The sequence below is a fragment of the Pezoporus flaviventris genome, unplaced genomic scaffold (assembly GCF_033815535.1).
Source record: "Pezoporus flaviventris isolate CSIRO_AGI_PZ_B2104156 unplaced genomic scaffold, CSIRO_AGI_Pfla_v1 ptg000010l, whole genome shotgun sequence".
Taxonomy (NCBI): domain Eukaryota; kingdom Metazoa; phylum Chordata; class Aves; order Psittaciformes; family Psittacidae; genus Pezoporus; species Pezoporus flaviventris.
In genome coordinates, this window is record NW_026892558.1 from 3,948,379 (window position 1) to 3,975,929 (window position 27,551).

A 27,551-nucleotide genomic window follows, 5' to 3' on the forward strand; every position below is an offset into this window, starting at 1 on the left:
ATTTCAAATGACAAGAGGGTGCTTTTAACTGTGTTGCAACTTTTACCCACCACCTTCTCAAACACACGTTAAAAGATCTTTAAGGCTCAGTTTGAATCTGCTGAATTCTGACAGTCTGTAGGACCGCAGCCTGCTACTCTGCAGTTTGCTTCACTTATCCTTTATTAATGGTTTACCTTTCTCCCTCCTGATACCTCCCAGTGTGAGCACAGGAACCCCAGGAGCTACGTGACCTTTCCAGAGGCAAGGGGGGGGGAAGAGCTAATATAGTTTTAGAGGTGGGCTCGATCTACTCCGCAAACACTGACCACGCTGTGAGATGAACAGCTGCAAGAAAAGTCAAAGAAGGTCTGAGAATGGAAACCAATATATTCTGAAAGCTGGGAGTGGTTAAACATGAAGAGCCACAGCAGCTGACAGGGAAGGGAGCTGAGCGCAGGAGGAAGGAACACTCTGTCACATGCATTCAGTGCATTATAATTCTTCAATGCTCCCATTAAGAACAACCAAACCACAAAGTTATAAATTGTCATTTAGGTTAAGGGAGGAAGCAGATGAAGAAGGAAAAAAAAAAAAGGCTGAAAGAGGAATAATAATATCTCTCAACCACTGAGAACTGCAAGGTGACCTTCAAACAAAGCCCTGGGTGAGCAACCCATTTCTTGTCTTCAGTTGTCGTTTGTTTCCTAGCTTGCTCTTTGCAAAAGAAATACATAAGAATTTCTTGAGTCGGCTGCAGGAAGACGAACAGAACAAGGCCTTTCTGTCTGCACTTCTGTGTTCCTCTTTTTAAAACATTAATAGTGAATAGTATCATCAGAAGTGACTGCCTGGGGGATTTTTCTTTCAGTTTTTAGTGCACTACTCTCCCTGCTGAGTGAAGGATCCATGGAAATAAGTGGAGGATTTGCACCTAAGAGACTGCATGGGATAAACAGCCAAATTGATTGCACACCCATCAATTTGTACACAAACTCTGCCAAGTGCCTGGAGTACACAGTCCAAAAAACAGAACAGCACATTTTGTTCTCTGGAACTGGTTTAATTCAGTACTCGATCTAAGGCACTCCTTGTAATAATTGCTCATATTCTAGATACAAGCCTGATTTTTCATTTAACCTTTCCTTGCTCTTCTCTCACAGTTCTAGATCTCAGGAATGTCACAACTATGAAGATCTTTCATGGTGTTTAGGTGAGGAAATGGAAGTGCAGAAAGATTATGTCATTTGGTCCACGTCACCTGTCCTATCAGGGGATAATTCTGCACTCAGACTTCCCAAGCTCCAGTTCCTTCTTTTGGGGCTATTTGCTCTCACAATAAAATATCTGTGCTTACTAAGATATAAACTGTCGTGTCTGAGGATGTAAGCCAAACACTGAGCAGGGACGGTAGATAAGTAGCTATTTTTCTTATGAGCAAATAATAACTCCGATTACCATCTAATACGTGGCTCCTTGAATGCTCCTTTGAAGCATCTGGTGTAGTCTGGTGATTGTAGCCAATACAGTCAGTAACTGGAACCTCATATTAAGACAAAACTCAGGCCTTGACTGGTGTAAGATTTCCTGTGCTCCGAAGTTTAATAAATCTCAGGAATTAATAAACAACTCATTTACTCAGTATTAGTATCTGGGAAACTTTTTTAAGTGAATGAAGGCTGTTTTTTTTTTTTGGATTCAAGCTTTTATTAGCAATAAAAGAAAAAAAGGTTAGATCCTTAAATCCTCATTATAAATGTTAACTTTCTGAATAGGAACCAATTCATTTAGTGATGAAATTAAATCTTTCTTGCTTCTTTGCCCCTGCTCCCAGCTCTGTTCTTCAGGTGCAGCAGAGGTTCAGGATGTAAGGCACTCAGCTGAGAATTATGAGACAGTGTTAAGTACCTCCTGGACTACAGGAAATCTTCTAAGTCTCCCAAGATGGGTTAACACCTCAGAGGACATACACACCACCAGAGGATAAAAGCTATTCTATCTTAGAAAATGTTTCCCACAGTATGGTAGCAATGATGCATCTGAGGCAGAAAAGCAGGTAGCAATAAGAAATCATCCCACATCATGAAGAAGTCTGAATGGTGGTGTCTGTATCCATAAGGATGTTGGAATCTCCAAGACATGTAGATGTGGCACTCAGGGACATGGTTTAGTGGTGTACTTGGCATTATTAGGTTTAGAGTTGTACTCAACGATCTTAAGGGCTTTTTCCAACCTAAATGATTATGTGATTCTATGATTCTAAGATATATGTTTCTTGAACTACTACTCAAAGAGGAGCAGTGATGTTTTCTTCCATACTTTAATATCCTCAAGCCAGCTAATGAATATCACTTTTTCCAATTTTCCTTTTTTGTTAGAAGAAGAGTACAATCTCAGTGACCAAAAACATGAACAATCCCAGTTCAAAACCAAACAAAGCCAGACTTTTCAGGTTACAAAAACAGATTTCTGCACCTCTGAGAATTTATCAGACTGTAGTGAGCTCCGGTTAGGTGGGAAAAGCAAGGGTTGTTTCAGAGCCAGCGTCTTACAGGCCAACCTAAAAGCTTCAGCTGTTTATTTCCTTCTGAAGAGACCCCTTAGGCATTTTTTGTACCTGTGCTGCAGGTGAAGATCCTGTTGACGTCAGTAGGAGTGTGTCATGCAGGAGAGAAAACTGCACTGAAAGGCCTCTGCTTAATGGGACGGTGAATTTCTACAAGCGGAAAACATGTGCGAGCTCTACAAGTGCAAAATTTCCTCTCTATCCACAGTTCAGGTCAGTGTACAATAACTGTTTCTCGGGGCAACCTTTGCACAGAAAAATTCGTCACAGCAAGATTTATGTCTCCAAGGAAAGCAACAGGTTAACACTCACCTCAACCATGATACTGCAGACTGAAAATTCACTGCTGGTTGAGGCAATGCACATACCATCATGTCAGCAACAGCTGGATGTGGCAAGAGTATCATGTCCCCCATAATTGAAGAGGATCAGATTTCTCTGCAGCAGTGAGTGAGAACTGAAGAATGGCTAAACAGCCTGTGGTACAGTACCATGGGAGCCTGCAAATTGCATAGGGCGAAGAATCAAAAAAAGCCATGTAGTAATGATAATCCCATTCCTTCCCCTGTCATCTGGTTGCACCATTACTGCTCCTAACATCAGGCTGCGCATGCATAGTGATATATACGCAACATATTGCTATCTTCAGGGTCAGTGGTGCAGAGACCCAGTCTGGGCACAGCATCTGCAATGACACATGTTTACACTGCCCCTCTACTTCACAGAGCTTCTGGAATTCAAATTTTTCCACACCAGTGAGGTATGCCAGGATTGTTCTGCATTTGATTAGGTGGACGGCAGCAGCTGTTGGAAACTCAAGAGTTGGAAACCCAGGAAGATAACAGACCACAAGAAGGTAGCCTGATAACAGGCAACTGGCGGGGACTGAGACTTGCTGTATAGCCATACTTGACTCCTCTGCAACTATGTAGAGTGATAAACTCACTTGGCCTTGAGAATCCTGTGTCTGCTCACCAATTCACTCCAAGGCTTTGTAGCTAATATGTGGTCCAAGATGAATCAGCACCGCCACCAATTCAAGCTATCTTGCAGTGTGAACATCACTGGTGCATCTAAGCCATATGTCCCTCCCTGTGGTCCACAGAAAGACAACAAACTGTCCTGTGCTGAGGAACCTGCCAGAAGCTCCTACCTCTTCCCTTGACAAGGAAGGGCATTTAAGGATGTTAAACCCCTGTCTTAAACACCACAGTTGCTCACGTCAGGTGTGGGCTGAGCATTGCTCCAAGAAGCTCAGAGCACACCTCTGGCATGATGACAAATTTGTCATCTTGAGCGACAAGGTTAGACTCGAGGAATTTGGATACACTATGCAGGAGTTCGCTATTAACAGAATACAAAGAGGCACAGGTCTAAACCAAGTAACACCAAGTGATGAAATGAATTTGGAGCAGCGCCAGGAAGACTACAGGACAGGAAGAAAGGAAAGATGAAAGTGTTTTTAACACTGTCTCCACATGCTCAACAAGGATTTTCTCAAGAGCATTTGCTTTATAAATGCTTGGTGATGCATAGCATTTTTTCCAGATCCACCTTTCATCTAATCATTCCTTACACAGAAAGCATCAAATTGCTATGGCAGTTGCATTAATCCTGTAAAAATGGCTCATTTCTTCTTTTATTCTGAAGACGCAAGGCATGTTAATTCCATCAAAACCTATGAGATTGTTGAGACTGTATACAACAGTAACTCAGACCAGAATCTAGCCCAGCTTTACCCATATCTGTGCCCCTAAAGAATGAGAGTGATCTTCTCAGATCTTCCTTTCAAAACATAGAATGTTTCACCAAGGTGGGAATGCAACTTAGCGAGCAGTATCTGGCTCATAGATGGTGTAAAGCACTTACTATCATGAAATAGGCCTCTGTCCTATAAATTAAGGGCTGCTGTTCCACAACTCCTAGGTGACCCACAAAGGGATGCATTTTTCCTTGGGCATCTAAAAATGACATGCCTGAAAATGAACAAGTCACTGTAGGCTTCCTTGACAGTCAAAGAAAACCAGGTACCCCAGAGGACAATTCACATTGAACTAAAACTTGCATCTAAGGCATATCAAATAGATTACTCCCTGGAGATGCCTATTTCTTACCGTTGACTAAAAAGGGAACCCAGGGTGACCAGTTCAATCTTAGGCATCTAACTTCAGACATCTAAAGTTGTGTAAAATGAATCACACATGTAGAGGGACTTGCAGACCATCTATCTTTTATATGTCATAGAGATTTAATTTTTACCTAGTTACTCTTTTGTTAAGCCCAATAACTTTTGTCTAAAATATTTCCTCCAGAGAGTTCTTCAATCTCAAAGAGATCAAATGATGAAGAATTCATCACTTCCCTTGGCCCCTTATTCTAATGATTAACCACTATCACTGTGAAAAACAGTGCTGGTCCAATTCAGCCTTGGCTAATACTGTGTCTTCTTCTGCTACTTTGAAGAGACTGCTGTATTTCCTCTATGGAAGCACTGATGCAGTTTCAGATCACCAGGTCTGAAGTCCAAGTGGTCCACTTTTTGTCCCTTTCAAAAATAAAGATCTTTGTACAAACTGCTACCCACCTAGCAGAAAAATTGCTTCATTTTTATCTTGAACAAAGACATTCTTTAATAAGACCAACGTCTTTTTATACCCCAGCTTACCAGTGATCTGAAAGAATGCTACAAATATTAATAAATTATGTCTCTGCATCTCTTTAAATAAATATTTCTAAACACCCATACAGAACAGAGAAATTAAAAGACAGACAGGACAAGTAACTGACTTAGCTCTAGAACAGAGACAAAGCAGTTATAGGAGCAGATCTCCACTTCCATGATTTATGAGAATGTCTTTTAAGCCCAGGATTTCAATTAGCACTCTGCCACCTTCAGTTACACCTAGTTTCTTTTCTACTGCAATGGGGCAAACACAGGTTGAAGAGAAGAAATTTTATCTTCAGTGCTTGGTTTCTAATAATGAAGAAGTACCTTTTGTTTTCTTTATACTACCCTCAAAAGAAAAGGTTTCCAGTCTCTGAGTTGGGCCCCATGGCATTGCAATATATGTGTGTTGCAACAGACAAGAACTTACAGTCGCCATCTAAGACAAATTTTGATGGGCTTCACTTTTTTCACTTGTACATCAGCATTATGCAGCAAAAGAATGGAAGGATTAGTATTTCTCTCCTTTTTTGGATACAAAGCCGCAACATTTGAAACATGAAGAGGGACTTTTTACAAGGGCATGTAGTGATAGGACAAGGGAAATGGCTTTAACCTGCCAGAGGGGGGACTGAATTGAGATCTCAGGCACAAGTTCTTCCCTGTGAGGGTGCTGAGGTGCAGGCACAGGGTGCCCAGAGAGGCTGTGTCTGCCCCATCCCTGGCAGGGTTCAAGGCCAGGTTGGACACAGGGGCTTGGAGCAAGCTACTCTAGTGGAAGGCATCCCTGCCTTTGGCAGGGGTTTGGAGCTGGATAAGTTTTAACGTTCTTTCCAGCACAAACCAGTCTGGGCTTTTATGATTCTGATTTTACAAGGAAATCACTAAATGTGCTAGAAATAGCCATTCATCATAAATGTCTGTCTTCTCTTTGATTGCCATAATCTATATTATCATAGATGGGGAGCCTATTTCACTTTGTACAGCACAATCAAATAACAGAAATGATAGTCCAGGTTTTTACTTTCACAGGGTTCCACCTACTACAGTCAAAGTGAAAGAATATACTTGATAATATCTCCATATAAAAAACTCCCACGGCTATATATAGATGCTAGATGGAGTTAATCATATCATGCAGAAAGCAGTTCTATAATCAGCTTCCACATGCACCTAGAAACAATTGGGTTCCTGCCAATTTTATGCCTTTCAAACTATTTCATAATGGACATGAACAGGAGACATCCTTAAGTATTAATGTCTCCTGTTCTTTGGTTCTGTTATCTTGCTGTACTCTCTTCATATTTACTGCAACTGTGTGCTCTGTTTTTCCTGTTTCAAACTGAATACTCCTGAAACTGAATGACTTGGAGTCAATACAGACTCCGCAACTTTAACACATCTTGTTATCACTATGCATGTCTAGAGCAGAACATGATGTTGTAAATCACTCTGGATGTTATGGTCACCTAAGAATTCTGTGAATAGAATAATCACGAGAAGATACTGTATGTGTGCGTGTACATACACACCCCCTTCCAAATACTACTACTGCTACTACTACTACTACTAATTGCTATTATTACTACTACATTTTTCCATATATGCTCTTTCATACATTTAGCTTTTGAGAAGCTGGCTTAAGTAGATATTGAGATTATTAAACACCTGCAAGACAGAGTTGAAACCTCATTCGGTTTGGTTTTATATCAATCATGACAGCTTGACCCTCAAACCCTGTGCAGATTACTTTTCCCAAACTGTCCAACCAAAGCATAGATTTAGAAACATCCACATACCTTCCCAGAGTGTTCAGTGTGCTTTAAATGAAGGTCATAATAAAAGTACTAGTTTTATTATTCCACAGTTTCAGCAGATGGTCTGAACTATTAAGAATCAATTTGAGCCTATTAAGAATGTCATCTATTCTATTTCCAGACAATATCACAGCAGTTCAACCTCATTACTTATCTGTCACTATGAAAAGTAGCTAAACCTTTGTTCATCATATCCAGCTGCTTTTTGCACAGAATTCTTGATCTATTTTTCCTAGATTTTATTTTGTCCTGCTAAATTATTCCTTCTTTTTAAGTTCTACAGCAGTGTGGGCATTCATTCCCTACACTCCCACAGAAAATATATATGCCACAAGAATGTCTAGTCTTCATGTAGCACTTTTCTGAAGAATCTCAAAGTACGTTAAAAGGGCGAATGTATGACTACACCGATTTGGTCATTTGACTATATAATTTTTTTTAAAAATATGATCTCTGAAGGTAGGTTAAGAAAAAAAAAAAATCAATGCTGACACAGCACAAGCTTAGTTTCTTAAATCATACAGGCTCCTGAAATTACAAGGACTACTGTCAGCTCTTTTTTCTTTTCCAGTTGATGCTCTACCTATTTAGGCCAATAATTTTTTAAAAGTATTTTCACATAATTATTTCCAAATTTTGTCTTGGCTGAAAGTTATATTTCTTAGGAAAATATGAATAGTATTTCTGCAAATTCTGTTCACTGACTTTCAAAATCTACATGAGTAAACCTTAGAGCATATATTTTACTTTAGCAATCACGTTTCTATAATGCTTAATTACATCTAACCAACTGAAACAAGACTATGATCAGGATCCATCCCTGCCATATTTATCTATGCTTATGGACATATGAGAATTAATTACTAAAGGTAGATTCATCCAGCATGTCCTCATGTGGCTGCAGCTGTGATATACTTTATTGCATGAATTCAGAGGGGGTAAGGAAAATTCTGATTGCAATATCTCAATCATGTTAGGAAAAAGATACGTAATACATATAATCTATTTTTATATGACAACATTGAAAGAGATACTTTAAAAAAAAAGAAGAATAATCATGCTTTAAATTCAGTAAAGATATATATTTGCTGGCATCTGATACAGCTGCCACTTTAGTTGAATATGGCTTTTTTCTCCCATCACAGAGAATATCTGGAAACATAAGCAACATCGGTCAATACCATCAATTGCTAGAGAAGCAGTATTAAACAAGAGAAAAGATCACTTACTTTTCTGCTATATTCTACTATGAGTGTCTACACAGAAGGCCAATGTTCCAGCCAAAGAAATTTATGATTAATGCAGAGCAGACACAGCTACTTTAGAGTAATGGGGAGGCCACAAAACTGAATGTTACATGATGTCTTTATTAAAAAGAAATAGGTTGAGAACCATCTCAGAGAAAAAAACAAAAAATGTCCATAGCCTTTTTCTGCACTTTTTGAACTTCCATCAAGGACGTTGCTAAACCCTTTTCCTGTGGTGTTTCATGGACTACATGGGAGGAAAGACCTTCACCAGCTAGAGAGACCTATACTGAAATTGTCCATCTATGGTGCTCTGTGATTGTTCTCATCTCTGAGTCACCTGGGTGGGATATGACTTTGGACTTGATCACTTTATTCACTCCCTGAGATGGTGGTTGCAGCCAGTCTCACCATTAACATCCTTGATACACTGGCTGGATTACATGATGTACCGGAAGAGGTATCTCCCAACTTGACAGCTGCTGCAACTGCTTGTAAGTTCTGAAGAGCTGTAAATGTTTAACTAATATTTATTCTATTTCAGCTTATGGGCTGGATTTTGTCTTTTGTAGCCAGCTGGAGGGGCAGTGAGGCAGTGGCAAGCACAGGAGAAATTTGGGCTGGCTTGACCAGAATCCTGTCTGCGATCCCCTGAGGAGAAGATGCTGCCATGGCAGCTTTGCTGTTCCCTCAACTGGTGCAATAGCTGCTGTTGCTCCATTAAGCCAGCTCTGCTGGTCTGTGAAGGTGAGCAGCCTTCTCCGGATAATTAGAAAACTACCTGCTTCCCTGCATGCTTCTGTTATCCATCCCTCCATCTGCCTAAAATACACAAACATTTTTGTATCCTTCCTGCAGGAGCTGACCTGCCACAGCCATCATGCTGTTCATCTATCAAGTCTATAACAGACATGTCTGGCACATAATGGGCTGCAGCTATTACTGAAGGACTCAAGCTGTCCCAGTTATGTACCTCCTAGAAATGAGACAGCAACGTACTTTCATTTTAGATCTGAGCTCCACAGTGGCATTCATTCCTCTGTTTGGATTTTGTTTAATTTTTCTGGGGCTTTGTTGAGTGCCAGTAGCATCCAAAGCTACAAAAAAATACCCCATGAAGGGCTGAATGTCTCAGTTGAGATCTACAGCCTGGGATCTTAAACTGGTAGAAAGATCTTAATCTTTTATCTTTTATCTGAAGAACTGAGCAAGGTTGTCCACTTTGCAAGCACAGCCAAAGTGCTAATACCCCTTCACCTCTTGCACAAGGCCTGCTAGCTGGATCACACAGATGAGCCAGAATTGAAGATCTTTGTCTCTCAAATCCACATCTCACACCTCACTGGAGAAAGCACCAAGGCCATCAATGATTCTGAGCTGCAGACATTCACCTGTCTAGGCTACTGAAACTGTGCCAGATGAAACCAATGGGATTGTAAGCATTTAAACAGAAATCACTACTGCTCAACCAGCTAAAAGTGTCCTTTATCAAACACAGCCTCTGTTGCATCCCTTCTCTTGAGCTATAAACAAAGTACATCAAACTGGATGTTGCAAAGATCTATGTGCGTGTATCAGCCTCTTCTCCTGTCTTCTCAAGGTAAAACCCATTAGAAAGGACGAAAGGAAGAGGTATGGCTTGTTGCATATGGATCTTGCAGTTCTGGAAATGATACAACTACCATACTCATCTCACAGGGAAGAAACGAGAAATGAACACATGAATAAGAGCTTTGAGATCTCTGCACTAAGAGACATAGCAATGTTGCTGTGATTTAGTTCATACATGCATGCACTTCAACCCAGAATAAATCCCTGGGGTTAAAATGAAATAGAGTTTAACATGAGTAGAAACTCATAAACAATTCCTAGGCTTCTCAAAAAAATATCAAATGACATGAAATCTTTAATTGCCCTGAACAAGGCACAGACATCTGAAATGGAGTTACTTGTTTCCTATTAAAAAAAAATTAAAAAGTTAAATCTTTACCTTCTTTCTACCATCCTAGAAAATGAAACCTGTTCAAGCATAAAAATAGACTATGCTTTACTACAATCAAGTGAAGATTTTAAGCACCTAGTTTAAAAGGACAAGCAGTTTGTGCAACTGATAATGATGTTATGAAACTTTAGACATTTCTTTCACAACTGGCAAGGAACTGAATGCATTAGACAGGCATGTTTCATATCAAAAGCCACAAAGGCTCCCAAGTCTGTATGCCTCTGGATTTTTCTCTGAACTCCATTGTTTGTGGCTAAAAAACCAAAAGAGTCTGACCCATTTTAAAAGAAGGAAATCATATTTCTTGGGCTGCAAATGATACTGCTCACAGAAAAACAACTGGAGCTTAATCCTCCTGAAGAAAGGAAATGTCCCAGGTCAAAGTCACAACGCATAATCTGCAACAGAAAGTAGGGGAAAAAATAAAATACACCAGATCCAGACTGGTAGTACAGAACCACACAGCATTGGCAAAGGTTACAAATGGCTCTGTCAAACACAGACGATTTCCATCTCACAATTAAAGCAGTGAGATGTTTTTGGTGGAAGGTTAACATTTATTTTTTGGCAAAGCGGAATTGTACCTTTATTCTCAAATATCATTTTGTGGTGGGAAGTGTTGCACATAGTAATGAAAAACAATAATCTGCCTTCAAAGTCCTTTTGAAAGGTCTAGCTCATTCCAGTTCCTCAGGGCAAAGCAAGACAAAGCTAAGTGGAATTGTTTCCATTTCACAGATGGGAAAGATGAGGCAACAAAGCAAAGGATTAAACTGGGGGTTTGAGGGGGTTGTTGGAGTGATTCTGTTTTTGGATGTTCAGATTGCATTTTCAGGCAACCCGTCTTTTTGCATTTGCATTCGACTTCAGGGTAAACATTTCTGAGCATTTTACCAATGTAGCGCATGAGATCATTACATCTGCAACTCATTGTGCAGCATGAGTGCACCCATTGGCCTGAACATCAGGGAAGTAAGCCCACAAGTTTGGATGAATCTCTGGCCTTTTGCCAAGCATGCAGAGATCTTGTTACATAGAATAATTACTGTGTTAACCTCTTTGCAGGGAGAAGAGGAAATTACAGGAGCCAACTTCTTTGCCAAACCTTAGCATGAGAACTTAGGGCATCCTGGGTCTCTCTCCTGCTCAGATCACTGGATTTTCTCTCTGTTTCAGCAATTCCCAATGCAAATGGGTTTAGTAACAAGGAAGACACATATCCAAGCAGTGACTTTGCTCCCGCTGCTAAAGGAAAGAGAGACAAAGCCTGTTAGCACGACTACAGACAATCTAGTGCTGAACTTGTGGACTGCTCATTTTCCCTTGGAAACTCAAGTTAATCACTTTCCTTTTACTTGGCACTCTGCAATGAGTTACTCTCTAAGGCACTGACCCTGTTACTAGACTACCAAGCCTAATACTCATTATCATGATAAGTATCATTGGTTAAAGAAGCCTTCTCCTAATGGTTTTCACATATACTTTACAGCCTGGCATAGCTCACTAATGCCTTATGCCAATGCAAAAAAAAAAAAAAAAAAAAAATGAAAAACCAAAACAGTAAAAAGCTGATGTTTTATTTGCACAGAGTGTATATTTTCTGTAGTGCCGATACTTCCAAGACATAGGGCAATGTCCGTTAGGATGCCAGGTTGTATTGGCCAAAATGAGATTGAGAGGTTACTGAAACAAGTCTCTCTGTTGATCACAGACCAAAAGTAAGTGAGGTAGATTTCATCTAGCCTTACCACCTTTACATTACAGACCACACAATTACTCTGGTTACTACTTGCATCAAGTCCAGTAAAGTTTAAATAAATCACATATTCTGCAAAACCTCCTATCATGTTCCAAGGCAGAAAAGTCTCCAGGAACCAACTTGGTTTAATCTCTTAAACGTTTGGCACTTTACTGTAACTTGTACTTGTCTGGTTTTAACTTCTGGTCATAGGTTTTATTCTGCTTTTCTCATTTTAGTGAGTACTTTCTGTGGGTAATTTCTTTGTATACAAAACTCCACAACTTGCACTTTATTGTATGACACTCTGAGCTGCCTGGCAAGTTGGACTGTTTTAGTGTCATCATGAAAAATCAATCCAGGAGAAGAAATTACAAAAAGGATGCAAAATCATGACAGTCCGAGTAATTTCCTTTCCAAATATAGCTCTGTTGATATTACCTACAACATTAGCAGCTATGACTTAGGTTTGTCATATACACTCCATGCAAACAAGAAAACAAATGGAAAAGTTAAATATTTACTCTCTGACAATTTATTTTTTTGCAAATGTATTTTTTAACTAAAGCTCTCCAAACCCATCCCAAACCACTTTGCCAAGGGAACTGCTGTTTGCAGGATCATGAGATTGTGCTTGCTTAAGCATGCCTGTGGAGCCAAAAGAAAATCAAAAGAAAACAAATAAAAATTTTAAAAAAACTTCTTTCACCCATTCCCCAACCATTATTTTATTAACCATGATTGTAAGGTTACAAAAATATCTACTCCATTAACCTCCAAAACATCAGACACAGGACTCCAAACCCCATTTTGTACTTAGTTCTGCTAACTTTCAGCACCTAGTGGTACTGCACTGCACCATGCAAAGTATACTGGACTGTGATTTTTTTAAATGGCAACTTGCTTAAATTATACTTTTGGTTATTAATAAATACCATACCCCAGTGTCAGTTCAAACTTTCCACTACATGCTTGAAGTAACTGAATGATAAACAAATGATCAGTGGGAAATTTTGATGCTGGCATATGCCATCTGGTTAGCTTTTAGAAGGAGGAAGTGAGAAGATGTATGGTTGATTTGCCAAAATATTTTAAAAGAAAAGAAAGATATATATAAAAAAAAAAATAGTCTTTCTATCTTCACTTTTTTAAAGCAGATACATATAATCAGACTTTTACTTGTACAGAGACATGCCAAAATAAACAGGACTTGCTCTCAGATCATCCACTAACTTCAGTTTAGGTGCTCAGTGTGCTAAAGCTCTCTGTAAGAAAGTTTACTTTTAAGTGCCTAAAAAGGATTGAAGTGACTGGCTGGGAAACAGGCGTCCTGATCTAGACATTTCTGGCAAGACAAAAGCATGAGGATAATGGGGTGTCTGAAATGGATTCATTTCCTGGCTGGATCAAGTTCCAGACTGATTTAATAGAAGTGGCCAAAGCATAGAGAAAGGAACTAATGCAGTAGTGTTCACCGCAGGTAGTGTAAGAAATAATGTAATGAAACCGATGTGACAAAAACGTATGAGACATTAAAGGAAACAAGTAAATGGTAATGATAGTTACATATCGGTGAAGATCACCTGAAGGACTCACCAATGCTGGACATGTGTAGGAGCAAATTAGATGAACCTGTGTTGAATGGTTTGAGGTAAAGCTAGTCCTGCCTTAGGGAGGATGGGTGCAGTGACTTCTTGTGCTTGGTCTTATAAGACATCTATCATACACAGCTCTAGAGAGTAAGTATCCTCTAGAAGTGACAAGCATTAGTACCAGACTTATGCTTCACTCCCCAGATGGCCATATCTTTTGTACTATTATGACCTTATATTCAAGCAAGGATGTAACTTGTTGCACTAAATTTAGAAGACTATAGGCCTACCCACACTATGGAAGAAAAGAGAGAGAGGAGAGGAGGGGAAAGAAAAGAAGACGAGAGGAAAAGAGAGGAGAGGAGATCTTTTCCCTCAACTTTATTAAAATCTCTTTTTAAAAATATATTGAAAGAGGAATAAATATAATCTTTCTCTATGCAATTATATGGCATCTTTCATATGAAAATCTCAAAGCACCTTTCAACCATGAATTAAACCCAGGAATTTAAGAGGATGTCATTAATCTGCTTATTTGTAAAATGAAAATGTAGCTATGAAGGTTACATGTCTTGCCCACAGGCTGTATGGAAGAGCAGGAGGAAAGATGCAGGTGCAACCTTGGGGCCAAGTTTTGTTGGTTAAATAATGACCTCTTGCAATTAAGCTATCAGCACAGGAAAGAATAACGGTAAGTACAGTCCCTGTTTACAGTAGAAGTCCCCCCATTTCTGATGTCCTGAGCTCAGTTCTTACACACCTTTCTTGTCCACATGCTTTTCCTTTCCTATTTCGCTTGCATAAAAGAGAAATGAAATTATAATCCCAAAGAAGCCTTCCTCAGGAAATCAGGAACATCTCTTTCTGCATTCAGGTTAGGGCCAGAAAGGGAAGAAAAGCCCATCTGAAAATTTAACAGTTGTGGAAATCCCCACCTACAAACTGCAGATCCTTGGGTCTTCAGCTCTGGCAAAGTTTCCCTGCTGGGAAACCCTTGGGCCTGTCCGCCTGCAGTACAGTATGGTAAATGCTACTACAATGGCACTTTAACAATAACTGTGCTCTTTTGAACCTCTCCATTCAAGTCACTCCATTGATTACTCGGAAGAATGCAGACTCTTGTGTTATTTGATCGGCACATATACTCTGAGCATTTAATCCCCTCAAATATTTTTCAATAACTTCCTTTAATTACAAGGAAAACACGTCGAGTGATGCAGGCATTGAAGAGCTTCCCCTCATCTCTCTCTCTCTCTCTCTCTTTTTTTCCTGTTTAATGAAGAATTTGAATCACTTTTCAGCTTCTTAATCCTATAATCCTGGAAGGAATTTGCTCTCTGCCAAACCCTGGGGGTGGTAGGCTTATGCTTAGTACAGTACACCCCTGAGATGTTTCAGCAGGGTCTTTCCAGAGGAGTCCCAAATACCTACATTCCTCAGCTGTGTGGCCAGTGTGTAACGCAGCCTTACCAAAAACACATTGCTTAAGTGATTCAGGGACTGACTTCTCCATGGTAGGTGCAGGGATAACACAACACAGTAGACACAAGGTGTTCAGAGAACTGAGCTCTGCTGGGAGGAGCAGGTGCATAGTGACAAACAGGATAGTTTTATCAACACATTTCTTACATTCAATGAATCTGTTCTTCTGGAGGAAAGAAATGCAGGGAAATGATCACCTTTCTAATGCTGCATCTTTCTACCTTGCTGCCTTCCAGGGAGACTGAGGAATGATGGACAAGTCTGTACAACTGCTCTTGTTGGAAAGGTTGGCCTGAACCCATTGGCTGTGTGGTCTTTGCTTGAAGGGAACTGGGTGTATGTGCAGCATGAGATGCTTTTCCCTGTGAGCAGAGTGCACTCATTGCACAACAACTTCAGACTTGTCTCATTTTGTTTAAAGAATAACCTTTATTGTTGCAATAAGACAGCTCTTTTTGCAACCACACCAATGTCCATGATTCTCCTTCTCCCAGATTTCCTGCATTATCAAGGAATTCCAGTGATACATGAAGTACAAATATTCCACCTTGTCTTCCCAGGTTTCTCGAGGAGTAGCCTGTGGATCTTTAGGGATCCATAAAATGTCAAAAAATAGTGCATGGAACAACTGTAAATTAGTAAAACCACAGTAATGACTCAAACCCTTCTCTCGTAATTCCTTCTGTGCCAGCAAGCAGACAGGGGAAAGAAAGCTGTAAATGCACTTTCAAAGTTTTGCTGCATTTTTAGCTGGTTGTAGATCAAACACCTTGGGGCTTCCCTGACCAGAGCAGGTCTTGGTTTACTCTCCAAATGTCTATGTGCTCTTTCAATACAAGCAGCAGAGAAATGCTGCTGCAGAGGCATTGCTGTTCACTTCCATTATAGGTCACGCTCCTCAGCTCACTTCTTCTCATGCTTGTTAGTTCAAGTAACCATTGTTTTGTTAGTGGTTAATTACCTAATCCTGTTACACATAACCGTTGTCATTACTTTTTGTGCTAAACTAACACCACTAAGAAATGACCTGGAAACCTGAACATCCCTATGTGTATCTGTCTTGCTGAGTTAAGATGCCATGGATACATGGATACATGGATACAGTGCACACAGTAAGGACATGTGGGGCGTGAGGGTGCTGCTTGCACATCATCTCCCTCCAATTGTGAGAAGTGAAAGTTGAAGACCAGTCATTTCAGTGTTGAACCAGCGTGAAAGCCTGGACTGTTTTCAAAGGTTTGCACATTTTAGTGCAACTTTGATGATCAGTTTTATGATCTGACAATTGACAATCTTGCTAACACCTTAATCACAGCTCAGCTGACAGAAGATGATGAAAAATTATGTCATGCTGTGATGCGTGACTGCTGCTTTCCATTGCAGTGATAGACTCCAGTACCTATTTCATACCCAAATAGTCCATCTCATGTTGCTCCTTCCACAGGGGCAATGACTTTGTTGCTTGTCTGGCTGAAGTACCATATAACAGGCAGCAGCATAAATCAGACATTTAACACTGATGCAGAATAATTGCCTTATATTTTCCAAAATACCTTCACCTATTTTACCATCAACTTGCATTAGGGGAACGCAGTTTTGATACTATCAGAAGACTCCTGACATAAAACTGACTGAAGGAATGTGCCTCTAGGAATATTTTGCAGTGTATATGGCAAGCTGTGTATGTGTGACAGTAGCAGCTGGGATATACACTGATGTCCTCCCTAGGAGAAAAGTCTCATTACAGCAGGTAGGACTGACAGTTTCTATCCAAGTGCTGCATGTAGAAAGTGCCACCCTCACCTCAAGCTTTAAAAGGAGATGGGCAAGTTTAATGAATGAAGCCCATTGAAACCCCCAGGTTTGCAGTAGGGTGAGCCAAGTCACACAGAAGTTGTCACTTGCCTCAGGTCACACATCAATTTGGGACTGGAGCTAGTGACAGAATCTAGGAAAAGAGCTGAAGGAACAGTACATATCTGGAGAAAAAAAAAATCTACCTAAAATAGCTCAGGAGGTGTATTTTCTCATATTCTGGGTGAAAAAAAAAAAAAAGAAGTCCACTTCCTTTTAACACCTCATTTATGTTTCCTTTCTTTCATCCTTCTTACCCTCTCCATCTTTCTCAGTATAAAGTATGTATTTCAATAAGAAAATGTAAAACATTTCCTTGGAAAATAGCAGCACTCCATGTTATTTTCCAGAGTTCCTATCTCAATTTTTTGGAGCCAAAATTCTTATGTGAATTTAGTCCCAGTGTATGAAGCATTTATTTGGGCAATGCAATATTTTTTCCCACAAATTCTCCAGTACAAAAACCTAAATAACAATCTCCAGTTCTCTCTGGGAAAACCATATAAGCATGCCTTTCTTGCACTCTCGCTGCCTTTCTCCGTGTAATAGTTGTATTAGCCATGACCCCAATGCTTACAGTGCACTTCAAAGCCTCATAAGGACTATTATTCCCTCTCAAAAAGTATAAGAAAGTGAAATTCACTTCAAGAAAGAATTGGAGAGCTTGTGGTGGGACAAAATAAACATTCTGGAAAGGGAGCCCTGAAGCGATGGCTCACCTCCAGCAGCACAGACCAAGGGTTTTTCTACAGCAAAAGGAGCATTTTGCTCTCACCTGACAAAGACACCCTTGGAAGGTAACACTGCAGCACGTGTAATCCTGCTGGGGTGAACCAGAACCTTCAGCTCAAGGATATGTTGCCTCTGAAGGGTGTTGAAGGGCAACCATGGGAGTGGGCACAGATGCATCACCCTGGCATGTGTGTATTCAGAGCCAGTACTGTGCATGGAAGAGCAGGGTTGAAGAGGATGGGGGTGACCCCCACTATGACTCTGCTCTCTGCAGCTCACATATCGGTGAATTAATAAGAAGAAAGCAGTTTAGCTACGTAAATTGCCATTCTCCATGCTTGCCATGGTTTTTATTATTGAGAGACTCCCTATTTATAAGATCCCAGGTGTGAGAAATAAAAACAATAGTAATGAAATCCTGACCATTCTCATAAACACAGATTATTCCTTTTTTTTTAATCTAAGACAAAACCCCTCTGCCCACAGCAATCCCTCCTGTCAGCCCCAGCCTCCTCCCTCTATGGAAGGCAGGGCCACTACCAGAAAAGGAGAAGGAGCAAAGCCTGAGGGCACTGGCAGGGCACAGCAGTCAGTGTGTCAGTGTGATAATCTGCTTAAAGGAGGAGGCCATGCCATAATGAAATATCCTGGCCTGAAGTCCTAATAGAGCAGCTGGAAGATCTGATGCTCTCCCAGTAATAAACTGTAGCTCATTTATTACTGCTTTGTATATGTATCTAGAAATGAGTTCAGTCTCAAGCCCTGAACTCTCCCTATTCTCTATCATTCTCTTATCACCAGAGATACCAACCTCCTGTTCTCAGGTTATCATTGTGATGATGACACCTACTTTTATGTGCATCTGCAAAGCCACAAAACTAAGCAAGCGGATTTTGTCACAAGTTTTCCTGTGGTAGCCACAAAACCATGTGTGGCAAAATCTTCTTCCAAAATCATTGCAACTTCACAAAAAGGAGAGTTGGCCTTTCAGAACATGATTTTCAGAACACAATACTCTCTACAGTTTTGCTTTCAGATTATCAGGGAAGATATTTTGAGTTTCCAAACATCCTGTAGTAATTCAGCAGGATGAGGAGCAACCAGCTGGAAGTCACACAAGCAGCTGGCCACTCGGATCCTCAAAAGAGGAAAACCTCTCTTGGCTTGTATGAGTCCAACAAGACAGAGACATTTTCTTTCTATGGATATATGACAGATTTAATAACAGGGAGGTGAGAAAGCTGCTTAGGCTCATTTGCACACTGAGAGCACAAGAAAAGAGGGTATGAATAAATTTAGGGTATATGCTGGAAGAAGCAGAGGGGACAATGAGCCAAACAAAAGTTAAGATGGAACTTAATAGATCAGTGTTGAGCAGATTACAGGACACAGGGGATGCACTCACTGCACGGCTTTCCTTCTTAAAGCAGGTAATACTGCAGTGATAATTGTACCCTTTGTTATTCCTGTTTTCTCCTCCATAGGCTTCCTCATAGTCCTGAATTTGAATGGCTTTCCTCATCCTTTGGCACCAGCTATCTTTGGTTCTTCCAGAAGGTGAAATCAGTTTCCTGCTGAAGTAAAGCAGGATAGCTCCACTTCAGCCATGGAGTTACGTGAGTGTAAAATTGGCAAGAGATCAGTCAGGCCTTCAGATATGGCAAACATTAATGGCTGACATTCATTCACATACTGTAGCTTCCACTTGGATTATCTCACAGTTTTATCCAGTTAATCAAAATGTGCCTGGCTGCCTATCCCTGATGCTCAAAGGACACGTTACGTGCCCCGAACTTCTACAAGATGTCTATATTTCACATGCTAACTATTCATCAGTAAGAATGGGTAAACTAATGGCTTCCTTCAAGAATGTTATTTCTATACAGATAAAGAGGAAAACAATCTAATAACAGCACTTAGAGAGCAGCCGTCATATTCTTCTAAAAAGAAATCATTTTTGCCAGTAAGATAAATTAAGCCAGCCTCATGGGGCTTTTTTTTTTTTTTTAATGCTTTTTAACTGAACAAAAGTAGCTGCAAGGTAAATAAAGTGCTAAATTTCAGGGGACTGGAATTTGGGAAGGAGTATACATTTCTCAGGACTCATTCTTAAGCAGAGGTAGTGGCATGCACCTTTAAAGTTCAGAAGCCAAGCTGTCAGCAAGCAACTTCAACACTGCCTTTATCTCTCCTCTTTTCTATTTATACATTACACAAAGCTATTTTTTTCCTGGGTTTAATTGCACATCAAAGGACCAACTGAATAGATCAGTTTGGGAGGTTGCTGATAGCAATGCTGGAGAATCCTGCAAATGCAGGTCTAAAATTTCAGTTCTTTCCAGTTGCATATTAACTAACATGGAGAAAGCCAGCAAAACACTTCACAAGCAAAAGCACCCTGGCTGCTTTTCTATTATTTTCAAGTCCAAGCTGGACATAGAGAAGATTAAAGAATTATTTATTATATTAACTCCCTCCCCCTAATCACACATTTCCTACCAAAGGAGACACTGATGGCAATGCTCTTCAGCCTTTCAGAGATGTAGTGGCAGACCTTTGAAGATATTCAGGTGTCTCAGAGTACATAAACATGTACTTGAATATAGCCTCCTATTCATCCAGGGATGTATAAAATGAATCTCACAGTTATCTTTAGACCAAATATATTTGCCTTGGCAAATACGGATTTTGAAGGACTGTTCCAGGATTATGAGAACACAAAAGTCCCAGCATTAAAATGGATTATAATGGACACAGTATCAGACTGACTGTTTCACTGACTGGGTAATTGAATAGAAATGCCTACACCTCTCTATTCCTATTGCAACAGAGATGTAACCACTGCAAAGTACCTCAGCTGGCTTAAAACCATTTTCCCAGCACTGAGCTGATCTCCACTGAGCTTTATGTACAAGAAAGGTTAAGAAGCACAACTTCAGTCTAAGCTTTTTCTGACACGTTGACTTGATTATTTTTGTTTACTTCCCCAGGCTTTCCAGATCATACTGACTTAGTTTCTCTAAGATGCAACCTCTGGCAAAGCTGCTGGTGTTTCAAGATCCTTAAAACTCACTCCTTTGAATGTCTCAATGCCAATTATTGCTTATTTATGAAAGGAAAGAAATAAAAAAACACAGAAACCCAGACTATGAATAGACATAGTTCCACATTCATAAATAAATATACTTCCTATAGCTCTTACATAATCTTAGAGGGTTGTTTTGTTTTAAACCAGCACCGTTTTAGTAGTTGTTTTTTGCTCTACTACTTTTTCGTGGTACTTTTAAGTGGGAGAGATGTTTGACAAATGAATCTTCAGTAATGACAACAGTAGCTTTTATTGACTTTTTCTAAAATATTGATCTAACTCAGAATTACTGAGCTCAATAGCACTGGTGAGTGTAAACTGAAACAGTATGTGACTGGTACACACCGCATGAGAATGTATTTAATGTTGAACCCAACAGAGGCTGATGGCTAAACCTAAATGCTGTTGGAAAACCTTTTCCTTCCCTGGAATGGACATAATCCATGTCTGGGCTTTATTCGACTGCACACACACAAGTAGAATTTACCATAATAACTTATTATGGTACATAAATTTGGAATAGGGATGGTTTCCTTAAACTGTTTCTGTTCACTTGCAGAAATGAATAAAGAGCACAGCCATACAAAGAGATGGATGCAGGCTTGAGGTGAGGTAGAAGAGCTGCAAGAAGGGTCAGCCCTGAATGCCAGTGCTGCCAAACGCCACAAAGCTCTGCACAGGCCAATTCCATGAGGAATGCCTTCAAATAGGTTGAGAGAGCATACCTGTTTGCAGATACAGCAAATTAATTACATGGATCCAAATCTCAGTGGAAATAATAAGAATTAGAATGTTCCAAACGTACACACCTGGGAATCTCAATTAGCTTCACAAACAGTAATTAATTTAGCTCTTTAACTCTGCAAGATAAAGAATTACTAATCTTCCCATTTTATGGATGAGAATACACACATGAAGAAATGTCTACAAGATACTAGCTGGAGTTAGAACATATTCTTATGGCTTGTTCACTACCTTGTGCTGTTTCCCATCATACCAGCTGGTATTCTAGCTTTCTTTTTATTCAAAACTATTATATTATTCAGAATATACTGCTGGTTTGGACCAAAGAAGAAATGTCTTCAAAGACCCCCACAGTTTATCATAACCAACGTCTGCAGTACTCAATATGAGACCTCTATTAAATACCATTGCTCAGTGTCAGAAAATGTGCCCTGACAGGAACCCACTAGGTTTGACTTAATGTTACTGTGAGGTTTCCCTAATGAGATTGACAACAAATTCGGCTTTATTTCTTTTTCCTAATACTGCTATTACACAGCAGATGATCCTACAAAAAAGTTGAATTAAACACCAGGAAAGAGACCTGCCTGTCTTTGACCTTAGATGCAGGTCATGATGTGTCAGGACTGAGAGCACCACTCCAACATAGCCAGATAATGGGTCCTTCCCTAAATAAACACCAAGCCAGCCATACCAACAGAGCCATCTCTAGCTTTATAATCCCTTTGCCATTTTAAATCTCCAGATGAGCTATTATGTTGCAACATATGCACAATTACTATGTCATAATCCCTCAATAGTAGTTCATAAGTATTCAGAGAATGGGGAGGAATAAAAAAAAGGCTAGCGATACTGATACTAATCCTAACTTGATTTGCCTGCTTTCTGAAATGAAAATCTTTTGGTACCCTCAAAATATTAAAGATGTTCAGTTTAGTTGAAGGTTAATTGAATATGGTATGGATTTAGTGACTGCTGAATTGCTAGCTGTTCCACAAATGTTCACGAATAAACTTTTAATGCTAGGCTGTCCTGCAGGTAAGACAGGAGGCAGGAGATGTTCTCATCTATTTTTAACTTGGTAACAAAGTAGGTTTATGACTTGGAAATATTATTTTTCATGGTGTTTCCATTTCCCACAAAGAAAATATGTCTTGCACCTGGTGTCCATGGCAGCTGTGCAGCAATGAATACAAAGTGGATGTAAAATACTACTACTGGACTGTGTGAGGAGAGATTTCAGACCCACTCTCATTTTGTAGCAGCTTGGAGGACTGTATAAACTGTCAGGCAACGGGGAATGAAGTCCATTGCAGTGACTCTGCTGGAAAAGGAACTGCATCCCAGTGTGTTCATCTGTCAAAGCCAAAGTCTGCTTTAATTTTTCCAATTTAGGGTTACTAAACAGTTTCCCCACAAATTCCCTTTCCCATATTTCTCTGATGTTAGCCAGCAATTCATATGATTTGTGTCTATTTGTGGCCAATGTGAGCTGTGAAGGCTGAAAACACATACAGAGGATCTCTAACAATTCCTGGTGACAAGAAGGGCTGTGAGCAGCAAAGTATGTTGCATATGTATTAGGTATCACAGAAACATGGTGGGATGGCTCCTATGACTGCAGTGTTGGAATGGAAGGTTACAGGCTCTTTAGAAAAGACAGGCCCAGCAGATGGGGAGGGGCAGTTGCTATTTATGTTAGGGATAGGTTGGAGAGTATGGAACTCTGTCTGGGGACAGGTGAGCAGTCAACAGAGTTTGTGGGTCATCATTAAAGGGAGAACAGCGATGGGAGACATTACTGTGGGGATCTGTTACAGACTGCCTGATGAAAAGGACTCTGTGGGTGAAACGATTTGCCTTGATTGTGTGGAAGGCAACTTCCTTCTGCAAGTAACAGAGGAGCTGACAAGGAGAGGTGCCGTGCTTGACAACATGCTCACCAGCAGGGAGGGGCTGGTTGGAAAAGTGATGCTCCAGGGCAGCCTTGGTTGCAGCGATCATGAGACGGTTGAGTTCGAGATCCTCAGGACAATGAGAAGAGCATGCAGCAATCTCACTGCCCTGGACTTCAAAAGAGCAGACTTTGGCCTCTTCAGGAACCTGCTTAGTAAGGTTCCATGGGATACAGCCCTAGAGGGCAGGGGGCCAAGACTGTTGGTTGATATTCAAGGATCACCTGCTACAAGCTCAGGAGTGTTGCATCCCAACTAGAAGGAAGTGCAGAAGAAGGGCCAGGAGACCTCCTTGGATGGATAAGGAGCTGCTAAGGAAACTCCCAGGGACAAAAGAGGCTTATAAAAGGTGGAAGAAAGGACAGGTGGCATGGGAAGAGTACAGGGATGTTGTCTGGGAAGCTAGGACCAGGTTAGGAAAGCTAAGGCCCAGTTAGAATTATACTTGGCTAGAGATGTGAAAGAACAGGAAGGGATTCTGTAATTACATTGCAAATAAAAGATAGACTAGGGACAACATGGGCCCCCTCTGGAAGCTATGAGAAGAACTGGCTACCCTGGATTTAGAGAAGGCTGAGGTTCTTAATGACTTCTTTGCCTCAATCTTCTCTGGCAAATGCTCTGACCACAACACCCAAGTCTTGACAGGCAGACGCAGGGACTTTGAGAATGAAGACCTCAGGCCCACTCTAGGAGAGGATCTGGTCTGAGAGCATCTTAAGAACCTTAACATGCACAAACCCATGGGACCTGATAAAATCCATTCACGGATCCTGAAGGAGCTGGCAAATGAAGTTGCTAAGCCACTGGCCATCATATTTGAAAAATCATGGCAGTCAGGTGTAGTTCCCGACAACTGGAAAAAGGGAAATATGACATCATTTTCAAGAAGGGGAAAATGGATGATCCAGGGAGCTACACTCCAGTCAGTCTCACCTCTGTGCCTGGCAAAATCTTGGAGCAGGTTCTCCTGGAAGGCATGCTAAGGCACATGAAAAACAACAAGGTGCTTGGTGACAGCCAGCATGGCTTCACTAAGGGGAAATCCTGCCTGACCAATTTGGTGGCCTTCTACGATGGGGCTATGGAATGAAACTGATGTACAGGGGTAGAGCAGTTGATGTCATCTACCTGGACCTGTGCAAAGTTTTCAACACTGTCCCACATGACATCCTTGTCTCTAAATTGGAGAGACATCAATTTGATGGATGGACCACTCAGTGGATAAAGAACTGGCTGGATGGCTGCATGCAAAGTTGTGGTCAATGGCTCAATGTCCAACTGGAGACCAGTAAGGATTGGTGTCCCTCAGGGATCAGAGGTGGGATCGGTCTTGTTCAACATCTTCGTCGCTGACATGGACAGGGGGATTAAGTGCACCCACAGCAAGTTTGCCGATGACACCAAGCTGTGTGGTTCGGTTGATACCCTGGAGGGAAGGAATGCCATCCAGAGGGACCTCGACACGCTTCTGAGGTGGGCTGATGCCAACCTCATGAAGTTTAACCATGCCAAGTGCAAGGTCCTACACCTGGGTCGGAGCAATCCCAGGCACAGCTACAGGTTGGGCAGAGAAGAGATTCAGAGCAGCCCTGTGGAGAAGGACTTGGGGGTGTTGCTTGATGAGAAAATGAACATGAGCTGGCTTCAGTGTGCGCTCACAGCCCAGAAAGCCAACTGTATCCTGGGCTGCATCAAAAGGAGCGTGACAAGCAGGTCGAAGGAGGTGATCCTGCCCCTCTACTCTGCTCTCATGAGACCTCACCTGGAGCATTGTGTGCAATTCTGGTGTCCTCAACATAAAAAGGACATGGAACTGTTGGAACAAATCCAGAGGAGGGCCATGAGGATGATGAGGGGGCTAGAGCACATCCCATATGGAGACAGGCTGAGAAAGTTGGGGCTGTTCAGCCTGGAGAAGAGAAGGCTGCGTGGAGACCTCATAGCAGCCTTCCAGTATCTGAAGGGGGCCTATAAGTGTGCTGGGGAGGGACTCTTCATTAGGGACTGTAGTGACAGGACAAGGGGTAACGAGTTCAAACTTCAACTGGAGAAGTTTAGGTTAGATATAAGGAGGAAGCTCTTTACTGTGAGGGTGGTGATGCACTGAAATGGGCTGCCCAGGGAAGTTTGAATGCTCCATCCCTGGCAGTTGTCCCAGGTTGGACAGGGACTTGGGTGAGATGGTTTAGTGTGAGGTGTCCCTGCTAGATTGGAATTAGATGATCTTGAAATCCCTTTAGCCCTAAGTATTCTGTGATTCTATGATTCTATGATATATTTGTCAGCTGCAAAGCTGAAACTTATAGCAGGGTATGAATAGAGACCTGACAACCTCACCGTTAGCTGATACTTGACATGGCAGATCATGTTTCTGGAATCTCTTTTGCCTTCCCCAGGCAAAGGAACAAGTTCTGCTGCACACTGGTGAGGATGTGCTCACGTTATCTCACTGGCTGCCTCGGACTGAAAGGCCAGGGTAAACCAAATACTCAAGGAAGCCTTTCATGAACTGTTTATCAGTACTTAAATGCCCACAGTCCTGTTTTGGTCAGGATAGTGCTATTATGGGCTTTGCTATTGGCCCTTGTAGTGCCCTCCAAGCACCTGTACCCTAGAGCTGGCTGACTAGACAAGCCAGGAGGAAAAGCTAACCTGAGGCCAGCAAAACTACCGTGCAGCTGGAGCAAAGCTGGTATGTGCAAAATATGCTGTCACTCGGACTCTAGAGAAGGCAGTGGTGCTATGGGAGGGTGAAAGGGAGGGAAAGACATTACACACCTTGGAGGTGAAGCCACCCCTTGGATTCTCACGTAGGAGGACAAAGGAAATACCATCCAACCCTCCCCAGTCTTGTCTAGAGTGGCGAGGGAAGGGAATTCATTCAGCTTTCAAAATCTCTGGAAGATATCACAGCAGTTCACATTCAAGCTGTCAGTCAGCCAGATGCATTCCTTAAATGCCCATGATTAGCCCTCTTCCCGAGTTACATGGAGAAGAATCACAGCTCTTGAGCAAAGTGGCTATGCACCCATTAATTTCCATTGACTTGAATGTAAACAATAATAAAAATCTCACACTAACCTTCCAAGAGACTCGCTGTGCCCTTGTGTGCCTCTGCTATCTGTAAAGACAGCTGTCCCTTTTTCTCTCCCTGAGGCAAAAGCCATCAGCTTCAGAGCCACCATAGCCAGCAGGTCCCAAGGGCCTGCTTCTTGAGAAGCTGTTTGGCTTCTTGGGATGATTCTTGAACTTTTAAACTTGGTGGCAAAAGGGGAAGGGGAAGATCATCTTTGCAACGACAGGGTAGTTGGGAACAACAACAGCATCTCTTGCTCCCAAGAAACTCATCACCCTTTGGTGATGTCCTGCCCTGGCTGGAAGTGAGCACATGGGGAAGAAGGCTCTACTGTGCTCTGAGCTGGGGACAGGGAAAAGAGAAAGCATGAGGGATAAAAAGAGAGAGAAGCTTTGCAGATGAACAGTCAGCATAAACAAAGCCTATCAGCCCAGGCAAGAGGCCGAAGCATGACTGCACTAAACAAATCACAGCAGAATCAGCAATTGGCAAAGTAATTGGCGTTATTACAGCTGATGGAAAATTTCTGATGCAGCCCATGTTCACTTTCAAAACACTATTCAGACACTTATTTGGCTCAGTTGTCATGTAGCTGACTGCTCTTTTTTTCCTTCTGGAGTGTATCAGGACTGCATCTACAGACAGAAATTTTTGGATGTGCTTCCCTGGCTCTGTCCACTGGCCATGACATGGGAATGAAGCTTTGCATAAACTGAGCGATACAGGAGAAGCATGAAGAGACACAGGTCTGATCTGGGAAGCTGAATCATTTCAATCTCTGTATTCTCCTAGTTTCTTATGATTTCAACTCTAACACTACCAAACAGCCCTATACTTGCAGCACCTATAGTAGTGCAATTTAAATGGTAAACACAGGGATGAGAATTGCATCTGGTGATGTCTCCAAAAGGTGGGTTCAGAGCTTTAGCCACCATGCAGGTAAAATTGCCTTCCCTCATACACAAATGCTCATGTGAGAACCCTCTGACATATTTCTCACACTCTTTGATA

At 41.2% G+C, this 27,551-nt stretch overlaps 1 protein-coding gene across 5 annotated transcripts in view; it reads right to left on the reverse strand.

Annotated features, from left to right (window-relative positions):
- The window catches only part of SETBP1 (SET binding protein 1), a 268,746-nt gene that overhangs the window by 108,378 nt on the left and 132,817 nt on the right, over nt 1–27,551 (reverse strand). The window contains exon 1 of one of the 5 annotated variants that reach the window (XM_061450576.1): nt 2,858–3,139. The exons of the other annotated variants lie outside the window; for them this stretch is intronic. Coding sequence (XP_061306560.1) covers nt 2,858–2,911 — 54 coding nt within the window. The 5' untranslated portion in view covers nt 2,912–3,139. Of the gene's footprint in view, nt 1–2,857; nt 3,140–27,551 lie in introns of those variants that run through there. 5 annotated transcript variants of the gene reach the window in all.